The sequence below is a fragment of the Scylla paramamosain genome, chromosome 2 (genome assembly GCF_035594125.1).
Source record: "Scylla paramamosain isolate STU-SP2022 chromosome 2, ASM3559412v1, whole genome shotgun sequence".
Classification (NCBI taxonomy): Eukaryota; Metazoa; Arthropoda; class Malacostraca; order Decapoda; family Portunidae; genus Scylla; species Scylla paramamosain.
Window position 1 is genome coordinate 36,608,023 of NC_087152.1, and position 15,122 is coordinate 36,623,144.

At 38.6% G+C, this 15,122-nt stretch overlaps 2 protein-coding genes across 12 annotated transcripts in view; one reads left to right on the forward strand and one right to left on the reverse strand.

Annotated features, from left to right (window-relative positions):
• Positions 1–15,122, forward strand: part of LOC135114442 (uncharacterized) — a 53,589-nt gene that overhangs the window by 23,948 nt on the left and 14,519 nt on the right. For 6 of the 11 annotated variants that reach the window (XM_064030357.1, XM_064030350.1, XM_064030347.1 and 3 more), the window contains 2 exons: positions 327–480; positions 2,832–3,064. In XM_064030357.1, coding sequence (XP_063886427.1) covers positions 327–480; positions 2,832–2,977 — 300 coding nt within the window. In that variant the 3' untranslated portion in view covers positions 2,978–3,064. The other 5 variants (XR_010275519.1, XR_010275527.1, XR_010275523.1 and 2 more) reach the window with 3 other exon arrangements.
• On the reverse strand, positions 3,000–15,038 carry LOC135114432 (protein maelstrom 1-like). The gene is made up of 9 exons (XM_064030338.1): positions 14,795–15,038; positions 13,666–13,846; positions 13,072–13,215; positions 11,092–11,228; positions 10,768–10,846; positions 9,733–9,872; positions 7,456–7,647; positions 5,932–6,067; positions 3,000–3,663 (listed from the first exon to the last, which is right to left on the reverse strand). The coding sequence occupies exons 1-9, from the start codon at positions 14,921–14,923 to the stop codon at positions 3,608–3,610; spliced, it is 1,194 nt and encodes a 397-aa protein (XP_063886408.1). The 5' UTR covers positions 14,924–15,038; the 3' UTR covers positions 3,000–3,607.

The window sequence follows — 15,122 nt, forward strand, 5'->3', positions numbered from 1 at the left end:
AATACGTTTGGAGATACTTTTGTTGATTTGTGCTTACAGGACATGGTGAACTTCCGCCTTTCTCGGTCAGCAGTCGTGTTTGTGTGAGATTGGATTGATCTGTTAGGGTTGTGTTGAGTATGATATTTCTCTCTCTCTCTCTCTCTCTCTCTCTCTCTCTCTCTCTCTCTCTCTCTCTCTCTCTCTCTCTCTCTCTCTCTCTCTCTCTCTCTCTCATACCATTACTTCTGCAGCTTTCCCTCAGTCTATGTATTCCTTCATTCATTCTTCTTACTCATTTGTTCAATTCAAGAAGTTGATGACTGTTGTACTTGGGTTTGTTACAGAAGCCACTGACAAGCATATCCATAGTCCACTATCCAGCTCCAGTCTTCAGTCCCAGGGCATATAACGCATCAGTCATCTCCCCAGTAACTCAAGCCCATCCTCAAGTGTTCGATCTCTCCAGCTGCATGCTCCACTCCAGATCTTCCTTCACAGGTATGCAGCTTCACTCATTGTCTCTCCCACAACTTCCCACAGTCGCACGCACCTTCATAGTCTTGCTTCAGACCACCTATCTTCTAAGCTCTCTCCAGCCTCTGTGACCTGAGTTGTGTACATAATTATATTGTTCTGCATATTATAATAGCAGTATAAAGCTGGGGAATTTGCATTTCTGTTTGTTCCCCTTATCCCAAAACTGCACCCTTTATCCTAAGAATGCAACTATAAATCTAGTAGTGTAGTGTCTGTATGAAGAAGAGTCAAAAAGAGACCGTCTCAACAATGGATTACTCTATCAGCATATAACCGCAATGTGGTAGATTAGTTGCCCCCACTTCGAGACAGCAACAATTGATTCCAAGCCCTACTACTACTACTACTACTGCGTACCACTCAGGTCTCGAAGAACTACCAAATACTACTATGTACTACTCAGGTCTTGAAGACCTACTAATTACTACTTCTTTAATACTACTACATACTACTCATTTTTTACTAAAGACCATCACCAACCCTTCTGAAAACAAATATGCCACTCTATAATGAGGCCTACAACCCACAAAGTGACGACAACCTTCTGCAAGACTTCACAACCTTATCCCTCAGCAATGTGATAAGCAACAAATAAATGACCGATGCTATGCAAAACTTACCAACAATATCCTGTTACTTCCACCGCCAGCAGCTTCCCACTGATGTCCACATTGCTTTCTCCATCAGAGAAGTGGCCACTTCCCCAGAACCATATGCAGTCACAGCTGACTAAATACTCCAGAGAATTCTTCACACTGAGACTCAACACACTTTCTACCCACTGACTTGCTCCCCTCTACCCCTCAGCACGCCCTACATCACTACTATGAGGACTGCACATTTTCATCCCTGTCCTGTCCATCCACTAATGCAAGAGTTTCAATACCTTCACTTTTCCATGCCTTTCAGTGGTATACAATGTAACTTTCTACCTGTTACTATTTTTCCATTTTATTTATTTCAAGAAAGAAGCACATGTCAAGACCTCTGTGAAAGTAAACTGGCCATCCCATTCAACAACCTTAACTCTTAATATTCTTTATGGGAGCAGCCAGTTAGTGGTTAGTCGTCCATGGAGAATCTCCACAATGTTTTTTTTTTTTTTATGATCCTGGTTAAAAAGCACAAAAATTAGAAAATTTTATTAATTTTGGTGGTCAAAGAAAATAAATAAATAGCAAATCAATTTGAGGCTTCTCAATAATCCATTTAAGAAACATTTCAAGTATTTTCAACTCATCTTGTCTCAATACCAGAAGAGCAATGTTATGAACACTAAAGCAGTTGTTTATCAAGCTCATCCATGAAGCAATTACTAGAACATTCTTTTGTCTTTTTTTTTCAAAATAATGTAATAAGAAAATCATAGGAAATCTTGCAGTGAACAAGCTGACAGATCTTGTGCATTGGCATCTGCTAAGCCCTGCTCACATGTTCTTGATTATCATGTGTTTGGCATCATCTGTCTGTGGTCCACATTCTGAAACACTTTCTTGCCTGCATTGTGACCACTTTCAAAAGGGTCTGGTTGAAGTGATAGGGGTTTTTAAGGCTATTTCTAAAATTCTAGTGACATTGAAACAAGATTTTTCCTTCAAAAGGAGGAAGAAACTATCTTGAGAACCCAGCTATCTGTGGCCTTTGAAAATAGCCGTGGTGAGAAAGAGCAAAGTTTCTGAATATGAATCTATGATAGGCTGGTGTTGAGAAAGGTTGATAGATCTCTTAATGGTGGCATCTCTGCCTTATACAGACACCCACAAACTTTTTGTTTTTATGCAGGAATGTTGTCTGACTAAATGTCATCTTAACCAATAACAAAATCAATAACTACTATTTCCACCTTATCAGCTTCTAGAAGAAAGTCAGTCTGGTACATAAGCAGACAGACATCCCAGCTTATTATTGTAACATGACATGTGTTACTGTACGTAAAGTGTATGTACCTCACATCATTATTCCTTGGTAATCATAAGTGAAATGTTCAATAGTTTTCTATTTGCATGAAAATTTGTAATATGTGTAAGTATCAATATTCAATGCTATATTAAGCACCAAAGCCGATGCTCACTTGTTAGTAGTGTGGTTAACCCACTGGTCACCTGCGGGCGTCACTCACAGCTAAGTCGCGCTCAGACAGACAGGCAGGATGGTGACCAAGGCAAATACTTTAATTTTGTAGTAAAAACTGATTGTCATAGTGCCAAGTTGATCGCATGTATTGTTAATGAATGCTGTAATATGTTGAAAGTGTTTAATATCAGAGTATAATGTTATTTTGTAAGAAATTGAGATGGAGAACTTTTTTGCAGTTCTTACGGTCATGCCTACCTCATCAATAAATGTCAGAGAGAGAGAACTGCCTTTCCTCGACTCTATGATGATGGGTATGATCAGTAAAACAGATCACCTGAGAGCTAATGAAGACCTGCCGGTGCAGCTACAACATACAACTTGAGGATACATTATCATACACAGTGTCAGGTATAGCATGTATTCTTTACTTCACCAAAATAAAAGCTACACATATGTACTTGGTGACTGACCAACATATTTTTCACCTTAACCTGGGTGCCAAAGTGACATTAAAAATAAGTTTAAAAATCATAACAAAAACAATACCAACTTAAGACATCACTGGTTGGCATTTCTCTACAAATTAGTATCTTAAAGCACTATATAATCAAGTGAACCTTTCCAGTTCTTATATTAAATCACTATTTTCTTCACACACAGTTGATAGCATGTTCTAGAAGCTATAATGCTTAGAACATGGTCAGGCGAGATGTGGGAGGAACTACAGTACAGTACTTCCTGTCACAGCAAAGAAACACAAAACTGACTATGATCAATATCAAATTACAGCTTATGAAAAAACTATATTCAACATAATTATCACATTTCCTTAATTCAAGAATAGGAACACAAATAAAGTTTTTAAAATGTTACAAATTAAAATCATAATCTTTATTAATATTTGCTATGCCAACTGAAACAGTTTTAATTATCTACTCTTGAGGTAAAAATCAAGTGTATTCATCTGTGGGAGGCATTCTGACTCCCCGAGTTGAATCAGAAGTAAAAATTTTCAATTCAGTTCCATTGTGGGCCATGGCCACACATCTTCCTCACCTTCTGTGTCTTCTGTGGGGAAAATAAATATAGTAAATAACAATTACAAAACATTCATAATTCAACCCAAAAATACAATGGGTATGAACAGTAATAGCTTTACTAAAATTAGTAGTTAATGGACAAAATGCAAATGAATTTACCACAAGCCAGCTACAACCACCTCACCAGCTGCTGATTTTGTGCTATTTGTTGGCAATTGCACTTGCCAACATTCTGTACATATGCAAAGGATTGGGGGAGCTAAGAATTTTTAAAGTAACAGCGCCCTCACAAGGTTAATAAAAACCAAGTTATTCACTGCCATTTTGGAAACAACTCCCAAGTCACTCACAGTGCTATGACATCACAAGTGGTTCATGTAGATATGCACTGTGCTCTGTGCAAAAGCCATACCACCTGAAATAGTGGTTTAGTTATCTTTGCAAGAAGTAGAAGAGACAATGAGAATTTTGCAATACATTAATGAATAAAATAATTTAATCACTTCTTAAACTCTGCTTGGGTGCTGTTCTGCCAAAAAATACTGGTCAACACAAATGCAAGATAAAGTAAATCACATAATAAAGAAAATGAGGCAACAATACAAGTCATCAACTCACAGAACACACTTATGCTGAACATAACCATTGCTTTCTTGTATCAGAACAGAAAGGTACTTTTGTCACCTAACCAGTGACAAAAATTAGCAGTCTGAAAGATGTCAAAAGCATGACCATGATTCATCAGTTTCTTAAAGACCCATCCAGACAATTGAGCACAGCTTGACAAACACTGCCCGCAACTGAGCAAAGCCCACAGTTACAACTGTAGTGTTGTCCACAAGGTGCCAAGCTGGCCCAGTCAAACCTGGGCACAGCTAGAGCATGTGGTAGTTCAGGGAGGACCTGCAGACTGTGTGTGATACGATAACTACCAGTATGGTGGCCACCAAGAAGAATCGGAAGAAAGCAATAGAGCAGGAATAGAAACAGACATGTCTGTCAAACACTAGAGTGAACAATGACAACCTCTGCCCCTTGCCTCCATAGGAAGCCTCATGTGTCTGGCAGCAATGTCATACTACCAGCCACAAGCAGTGTCTGGTGATTTCACTAAAGAACCAGCACAGGGACTTTGCCCATGTTTTAACAGGCACAAGCGGTAAACTTGTTAACGTGCAAACTACTCGCTTGTGCACGCGGACAATGCTCAATTGTCTGGACAGATTTTTATTCTCAAAAAAAAAAAATGATGTAATACGCTCTCTGAAACCCACAGTAGTTAATCCATCAGATTACTTCAAAGTTACACACATTCAACTTTAAGCTTGTCCAGTGTTTAAACATGTTTTGCTTGTGATTAAGAAGTGCCTGTGCACTAATAAGAGAATGCACACTGGAAGCCAGTTAATAGCCTTTGAATCAACACTTAGGAGGCAGCCTTCAGTCATGCATCACGTGAGTACTGACAGAGGTCATGTGACAAACATCACACAGGAGATAACTGTCCCCTTCATGTTTTTGTATTTTCATTCTTTAACTTTTATACATTCAGATGCATAAGCAGAGTCATCTAAAGCCATCCAAGAGACAATGTGAAGTGCCAATAAACAAATTTGATGTCTTCCTTGTCTTGCTAATCAGGTCTGTCCATGCTGATAAAATGGTTAGCTGCCTAATTTCTTATCAATTTTTGGAAATCATGCTAATTTTTTTCTTGCATCACCACTTAAAATATCTGATGGCACATTCATCCAAACCTGCAGCTTTCTTGGTTTCATCCCCTTTATTGTCTTAAACTTCATCTGAAATTAGGGACTAATTTAATTCTCTTGCACATTCATTTCTTACTCTATTGCTACTGCAACAAATGTCAGACTTCCTATTCTCCTCTACTTTCAGCACTCAAAATGTTCTGCTGCATTCTTCTCAGTCAATATCATGTTATTCTCCATTCTCACTCTCCCCAATGTCTTCTGCATCCCTTTCACTTTCCAAAACATTTTGATCTGCTGCCCCACCATTTTGCATCACACCATCTTTCTGGATCTTTTTTTTTTTTCTCATATCCTTCATACTACACATCGTTCTTCTTCTGTAACCACACTTCATTATGGATGCCTCATCTTAGCCATACTCAATCATTCAGTTTCCCTCCTTCCTACATATGTACTCCACTCTCTCTCCCACCACTGCTAAGACTCCCCCCCTACCCCCCCCCTCTCTCTCTCTCTCTCTCTCTCTCTCTCTCTCTCTCTCTCTCTCTCTCTCCATCTGTGATAGAATCATGAATGCTTACCACATTGCTTTCCTCTCTGAGATGCATGTCCATCCTTTGGGAGGAAATCTGCACTACTTGAGCTTGTAGAATGATTAAACTTCTGACCAACCAGAGACCACAAGTCACAGCTGGCACCCTCACCGGAGTCGGAGTCCTGCAGTGAGATAATGAAAAGTTGAATACACAAGGTCCAGGCCGTTAATCTTTTTTTTCCTAAATATGCTTGAACAACTTTGAAGGTGACTCTTTACACATAATACCTGCTAAAAGTGTAAGGAATGTAAATGCTGTAACTGGGTTAGTGTCATTTCTCAGAATTCTCAGTTTGCCAGAGTACTATTAACTCATCTCACTACATTAATACTCAGCAACTATGTCAAGTATATGCCACTGCTGTGCAGAGTGTCAGTGAAAGTAGCTATGTTGAGCTGCTCAGATTTTTTTTTTTTCATTATTCAATGTCACCCATCCATATTCACTATGTTGACACCCATCCATATAGGATTTAAGAACATTACAAAAAGAAAAGGTTGTGATCCCTTCCCTAATGCAGGCAAACATGATTCAGCATATGGGAAAAGGAAAGACTGCCATTTACAGCCTTATTTCTGCAGCAAAGGATTTTCCAAACAGTGAAGTTCCACTTCATAAATCTGTTCTTGGGAATTCCACTATGATGAAAGCAGCAACAGACAATGAAGAATTGCAGAGCCCATTAGTCAACACTGCTTCAAGAAAATTGAATGCCTCTTCCTTCTTTCTGGCAAAATCCATGTTGCTTACCTCTTTTTTTGCAAGGAATTACAAAGATTAACTGGTAAAGGCAGGAGGTGTTAAAGAGCAACAAGTCAACTCTCCAGCATGATGCACACAAGTGTGGTAAGTTGAGACATTCCTCACATGTGCACCCCCTTGATACCCAATGTGTTGTGTGCGACTATCAAACACCCACTTGGTCATTTATTGGATTCAATGGAGAGAAGGGATGTTTTGCAAGACCACACACTAAATTCCAATGACATCCATGACTGCAACTTCTTTGTGCAAGTACCATGCCATATGCCACAAGTGGTTTTGCAATGAATGTTGGACAAGCAGGTGAATCTCCATTAGTGTTTCTCTGGTTTCTCCAGATCTGGGTCCCATCAAGAAACTACTGTCTCACATAAGTTCAAACATCGTGTAAAGAACATCTCTTTGAATCCTTGCTTTGTTGGTCATTAAAGATATCCAAATCATGAAATTTACTTGAACTGCTGCAGATAACTTGGTTACTCCATGCTTCCATTCACTCAAGCTGCTCTGAAGGCATATGGACATGGTGGTCATACAAAGTATGAAAAGCTAATTAATAGCTTTTAGGTTTTCTAATTAATAGCTTTTAGTTTTTATATGTGTTCCTGTCAGTGGAAAATGCCAATCTTTTAACAAAGAACAAAATACAGTGCTTCTTTGTTATGGTTCTCATACAAACAAATAATATCAAGTACTGTGGCTTCCAGTATTACAACCATCTAAAATTAAGAAATCCTGAACCAGTACCTCCAGAGTAAGACAGGACATGCTTCTCTGCACCCCTTCCTTCAGCTCCTTATAAGGGTAATGTTTCCCCTCCTGGGGCATCACCCCAAGGTTGTTCTTGAGATCAATATGCTGACACATGTAATAAAACCAGCGCCTCACAGTGGATAGAGTGCAGAACCTTCCACAGTCCATCTGGTTGGCAATATGCCACTGGAATGGAATGACAAATTACCATTATTGATGTTCAAGTAAGCAAAGAACACTACCTCTTACACAAGCACAGCTCATTTCAGACAGAATAAACTCTTTCCTCACTTAACCTATACAGTGTTTAGTACGTATACTTACATACCTCTTAGAGAAGTGTTGAGTACGTACATATACAAGAAGTGCGAGTACGTATATATACAATTTAATTTTTGAGCCGTATCACAGCCTTAAATTTTGTTTGTATATATACAAGACTTGTCATTAACAGTAACAAAGAATATTTTGACATGTCAGGAGTCAATGTTTTCATATATAGGGTGGCCAGTGAAAGACTGAAGGGTTTGAAGAAGTCATAACTTGTTTGTCTTCAATCTTTGTTCTTTTTTTTTTTTTGTCATAAGGCATCCTTTGGAGATAAAAATGGCTATGTATGATGTCCAGCAATAAGTGAAACTCATCGAGTTTTTCTATTCCAGTGAAAGATCAATTATTCAAATTCAGAGAAAATACTGGGAACATTTTAACGTCAGAGTATCTCCCAATGATAACATGATTTGGAACTTAATCGCCTGATTTGAAAGAACTGGATCAGTCAGCTATCTTTCAGGAAGAGGTCCTAAGTGCACTGTGCACACTGACACAGTGGTGGAAGCTGTATGGAAGTGTCCTCGAGGATCCATCAGCTCCTACCCGTCATCACTGTTCTACTAGGCATCGCCAGAACATGGCTTCAGAAGATTCTGAAACTGGACTTAAAATTATTTTGAATTTATTTTCACTTAAAAATCTTAAAGCCAGTTCCAGAATCTTCTGAAGTGATGTTCTGGCAATGCCTGGTTGAGCAGAGTGATGACAGGTAGAAGCCGATTGATTCTCAAGGACATTCTGCTGTACAGCTTCCACCACTGCGTCAGTGCACTTAGTACGTCTTCCCAGAAGACTGCCAACTGATCCAGTTCTTTCAAACCGGGCAATTAGGTTCCGAATCATGTTATCACTAGGAGATACTCGGACATTAAAATATTGCTGGTATTTTCTCTGAATTTGAAAAATTGATCTTTCACTGGAATAGAAAAACTCAAACGAGTTCCACTCATTGCTAGACATCATATGTACCCAATTTTAATCTCCAAGGGATGCTCTATAACCTGTAAAAAAAAAAAAGTTATAACATCTTCAAACCCTTCAGACTTTCAGTGGCCACCCTATACATACCTATCTTTTGGGCTTGGAGTTATTATAGACTGAATACTTCTGTAGGAAGAGACATATTTTAAGATCATTTTGTTGTTTTGATGCCTATGTCATCATGCCTATATCAAAGTAACAAAATGAAACTGAAAGCTGCTGTATTGGAGAGAGATAAAGATTTTGGTTATAAATGTTGCAGTGTTGGCTACACAGGGCAGGTTGCTGTGTTTCCCAAAAAATCATCACATAAAAAAGTAAGTTACTTTCTCCTACAAAATTATTTCTCAAACCTATAACCAATAAGGCATAAGAAATAGGAAATGTGACTTCAGAATGATTGAAAAGGAAAACAAAGACATAAAATTCATGTTCTATTCTTTGAGAAATGTTAGTGTAGTAGCCACAGCCTTGTTACCAGATGCACATCCAACTATTTTCTTGAAGCTACAGTTCTTGTTTATTTATTTATAAGTATTCATAAAGAATTACTTATTTATTACATACATCAAGCACTTGTGGAAAGTGTATGTAAGGTGAGAATAAATGCTTTAAAAATATAAAAATTACATTTTGCATCCCTAGTCTGATATTGTGAGATATGAGAAGGCAAAAATTCCAAGAATCAGTCATATAGTAACCACACTTGCATTCATGGCATGGGAATAATATATATATCAAACTTGTAATTTTCTATTTTATGGGAGAGAAAAAAAAAATAAATAAATAAATAAACAAATAATTAAATAAATAAATAAATAAGTAAATAATTAAATAAATAAATAAATAAATAAAATGCAATCTGACAAAAGCCCTATCTCTGTCAAAGCACAACACTATGGATTAACAAAATGCTATATAAAAATACACAAGCAACCAACACAAATGCAGACTCACTGGGCAAGATATGTTGGGGTGGAAGTCTAGACCACACTCAGTAATCAAGTCAGTAGCCACAGACAATGGGATGGTAAGCACTATTGCTGAATACATGAATTGAAACAGCATGTCCAGGGAGTATATCTTGTACTCCTCACCTGATGGGGAAAAAGTGAATATTAAAGAATTGTTTTGGAAAACATACAGCTGCCTTACCCATTACAAAGAAATACCTTCTAAAACTTTAAAAAATAATAGTTTTTTTGGAGGGCTAAAGAAAGTGATAACTATTATATCAAACTTTGTTGCAATAAATCATTTGTCAATCTACTATGACACACCTCTTTAGCAATTTTTTTTCACAAGTGGCAAATGAGCAGGCTTTTTTCCTTCATTTCTATGCCATTAGCCAATATCATCCATGCATTAAAGAAGTAAAAGATTAACACTGAGGAGCCTAGTTCAATATTCATGAGGAAGAAAAGCCTTTTTACTATCATGAGAAAGCCTTCATTCACCTTCTGTCTTGCATCATCTACTTCTTCCTCTTGCCCTATGGTCACAGGGAATGAGCCACTATCATATAGTGGGGCAACCTGATAAAGATAGCACAATACACTTGTTCACCAAACAACCACACACTCATTTATCATAATGCAATACAGGCACACCTGACCTTACCTTGCATACTCAACTCCACAACCCCACCACCAGCTAACTCAAATATGCAAGTTATGCACCAAATCTGGTATCCTACACATCAAATGTTCAGATTCAGATGATGGCTCCACAGTTCATGAGGTGATTACAACTATGCTTTAAGTCCCAATTAAGCTGTGTGGTACCAGATTAAAGCATTACAGCAAGACAGATACACCTCAACATACTACCATTTTTATGCCAAACTAATGTTGCTTTATATCCTCTTGTTAAGTATTTCTCTTACCAATCCAACAATGGGCAGCAGCTTAGGACTGTGATGGTACATTTACTACAAAGCAGGTCTTTGTAGTAAATGTACCAGAACAGCAAAGAATCACTGAAAAAAAGCACCTGTTATGGTCTCCAGTATTTGCCTTGTCTGCTCCATTTCCTGGTGAAGGGTGTACAAGGGCACATCCTCATCCCAGCCCTGGTGAGAGAAAAATAAATGGATAAAAACTAAAAAATAATTATGCTAACAATGATATAAGAAAACATTATAGCAATTCTTACAATACAATAATTGTTTTACATATAATGATCTTATGATGTCTCCTAGGATTGTATATACAATTAAACAAGTCATGAAACAAACTACTCACCAAAATAAAGCAGCATTTACTCTGAGTAAGATTACTTAATATGCTTAATAGGAAATCTGAAGAAAGTACTCACATTTGACAAGAATTTTGTTATATTTTCAGCCATTTCTTCATGGGTCACTCCATGGCTATTGTCAGGGTCTTGCAGCAAGTTGTGTGTGTCCTGGGAGTGTTTCCTTGCTGTGGCAGCATAGGACCGAGGAATGAAGGCTGTGAGGCAAAGGGAGTAGAAAAGGAGAAGGTGGCATTTAAAGTTCGGATATGAGAGGGAAAGATCTTATAACAGAGAAAGAATGTTAAGACAATACAAAGATAACAGCCCTAAAAACCACTTATAGATGAAAATATAATTCTACAATGGCATTACTAGGATAATTGGGAGACCTCCTTGAGAAGGTACATGAAGAAATGCCAGTCAGTAAGCCAGATTCTGCTTTGTCACCTTCATACAAGTACCATGATGCCTCCAAAACATACAAGTATCATGATGCCTCCAAAACTAAGATGGTTATCCTTATGAGAGGAGTTTTCAATTAATTATTAGAGGGGAGCAGCAATTAACATTTTGCCAGAGGAATTACTGACAATACAGTAAAATCCCTCTTATCCAGCATTCGAGTATCCGGCAGCTTCAAGTATCCGGCACATTTTTTCCCTGAGCCTTAAAATCAACAAAAAATCAATGTGTACTCATAAAATCGATTAAAATTCCTGCGCGAGGCATACTTTGTCCCCTCGCCACCAGAGTGCACTGCTTCGCGCCATCCGCATCCCCCCACTGCACTGTGTTTACTCAGAGACTCAGTCCCGCATGTGCAATGTTTATCGCCTGACACCTTCATCATGCCTAAAGTTGTAGAAAAGAGGAAGTGTGTTGTGCTTACACTTAAGCAACTGATCAGATCAGCTGCTGATTACGATCAGCAGATCTTTGTTATGGTAAGATGCGTGTGTAGGGTGGTGATTGTGGACATAATTTCACTTCTATTCAAGTATCCGGCAATATTCAAGTAACCAGCATGTCGGTGGTCCCGTTGATGCCAGATAAAAGGGATTTTACTGTAGTTTCTTACAAGAGTTCACTTTTAGGCCCACACAGCATTTTCCACCATACCGTCACTACCACTCTACAGCTGCAGCAGAGTACTCACGTTTTGTTTTCCACTGTGGTTGATACCAAGGTTGTGCATGGTATCAGACAGCAATGTCATGAGGGATGTTGAAGTAAAATGCCACTTCTGCTAATAAATATGCAGACTGCTTTTTTAATGAAGGGAAAGGGAAACGGTAGAACAAAGTTGTGTTACATAACAGGTAATTAAAGAATACTAAATGAGCACTAGATTTATTCATTTCACTCTCCTAGCACATTTTCCTGGCAATTTTCTGCAATTTCATCCAAAATCTTAGAACAATGCTTCTGCCTTTGTACTGCAATGAACTTGCATCCAATATGGCTGACTATTACTCCTTTTTATTAGTAAGCAAACCAGTGATAAGGAGGGAATTATCCATTCCTGTGATCTCAAATGCAATGGCTGAATCCAATTCTAAATGGACACCAAGCCGAGACTGTCACTGCAATGGGTGATCATTCTTCTTGCTGGTTCTTTTCACGAATCACATGAACTCATAAAGTGCTCTCATCTCCACTGTAGGAGCAACCACTGCATGTGTGTGGTGGTGCGCATGCTCATTATCTCGGAAAATGGTTGCCCTGCAACTGCATGGTAATAAAAGGCAATCTTGAACTGCTGCAGTTCACCACAAAGTGGAGAAAACACACAGCTGTGTGTGGCCACTTCAACAGACTACTGCTGACTGCTAGTACATGGTAGGAAAAATATGGTAGAAAATGCTCTCTGTAAGCAGAGCCTTAATCTTGTTATTCATTCATTGCATCACAGGCCCACTCATTTGTCTCAGTCAGTCAGAAAAGTGTTGTATAGTATGATGCACGACAATGTGACTTGCTCTCGTGTCATGATATTGTGACTTGCTCGTGTCATATCATGGTGACAGTAAGGGAGTAAATTAAACAAGATTTACTTACCTTTGACTGTTTCATGAAACTCCCTCATTATGCCATATTTGAAACTAAACTGCAGGATGCTCAGCTCAGCAGGGACATAATGGTCCATGTCAGTGTGAACATAGAAGTTGGTGCAGACAATGAAGAAAGTGGCCTGGTGTAGCGCTGGAAGAGAAGAGGTCACAATCTCTATTGCTTCTCTTTTTAGAATGATAACACAGACAGTGAGACCTCTAATAACAACTATTTTTATTTATTAATCTACTGTGTAAGGGTCATGTGCTGGTTGGTGGCTACCACCAAAAAGATTGCATTACTAAAATGTAGCAGCAGATAATAATTGATACCTGTGTGGAAGCATCCCAGGAGTTTGTTTTCTTACTATTGTTCATTAACACCCAACAGCCAATAAAAGGCTGTGAAAATACATTTTTCTCTCATTCACCTGCTTAAATCTACTGAGCCTATTAAAAAGGAAGATACAATATTGTAATAACAAAATCTTTTGCTAGACTACAACTACACTTCTACCTCACTTCCTTCATGCAGTATCCCTACCATTACCTTTCCATTACACACTTTATCCAATACTTCACTATGTCCAATACCACTCACCTCGTCCAGCATGATAGACGTCCACCATTTCTGCAATGCTCCTCTTCATCACCTCTGCCTGCCTTCTCTGATCCTGAGCAGCTTCCTCCAGCTGACGCAGAGGAACGCCACGACAGTCCAGCTTCTCTTGGTTTTGGCCACACATCATCTTGTACTTGTTCTTCTCGGAGTCTGGTAGTGTCTGCAAGTGGCAATTGACCGTATGTATACACTGCCCGACACACTTAGGTATATCACTAAAGTCTGTTGTGGCAGTAGTCACTGAGACACAAGGAAAACAAGGGCTGTACCCAATATTAAATGTTCAAAATACAAAGTAAACTCTATCAGTATGCACAGGATGGATACATTATATAGGGTGTCCATAAATTCTTAACCTTAATTTTAAAAATTTATAACAAATCCAAATGAACAAATGTAGAAATTACTACAAAATGAGTAAATATTGAATTTTTTGCCTCCATTTAATACATCTCTACATGGGTACCATTAGTTGCACCATTTTACAGTCCAAGGAACACTTGAGGCTCACTGCCACACTGCTTCAAAGGTACTATTTTGTTTGTCCCACAGAATTGTTGTCCAGCAACCTGGACACAATACCATTACCATCTTTACACAACTGGATTAACAAGTTTAGATTCATTATTTGTAATTTTTTCCAGCTTACGGGTAAAAACAAATTTGGGAAATTTTCACCGTGAAAATAAAAATCAATAAAAAAATAAGTGAAAATAAAGAAATAAAGTAATGACGGTAAAATTATGAGCACTAGCTGTCCAGTTGTTGGTTGGGAGAGTAGCCTTTGAAACTCCACTCCCTGACGTGTCCCTTCTCACTGTCTGAATTCTGTTTTTTCTCTCTTATCAACCAAAAACTTAATACATGTATTGTTCTCTTGTTTTCCCAGAGCAAACATGCAATATCACGAAGGGTGCCGCATGAAGCCTCGGATCCACATATTGAAGTCTCGGTTATGCTGAACCTTGCGTGGCTCCTAAGTGACGTAGCTGCCCTTACCCATCTATCCTGACCTCCGGGGCTTGCACCGCTTGTAATTTGGGTAGGACATCATACAGGCTGTTGTAGGAATAAGCAGTGTCTAAATACGAAGTGCACGTGTATTTACCTGCCAATCCCGGGAGACATGTTGAGGCATCTCGGCTATTGTCACTTTTCGATTCAGTCTCCTCTCTATCTCAGGCCTCCTCTCCTGCATGTAGTAAAAGAAGGGATTGCGCTTCTTCTGCTTTCCCATGGTGGCCTTATGTGGTGAGCAAGGAACCAAGGATGAACATAGAATAAAGGCTTGACTGCAACTGCCGTTCTTTGTCCACCTCTCCACGTGGCGCTGCCTTGCCTTGTCTTGAGGGACGATCTACTCTTTTTAACGGGACTGTTTATGGTCTTGTTTTGCTGTTCTATTTATTCACCGTTAATCTTTATTTATTTATTTT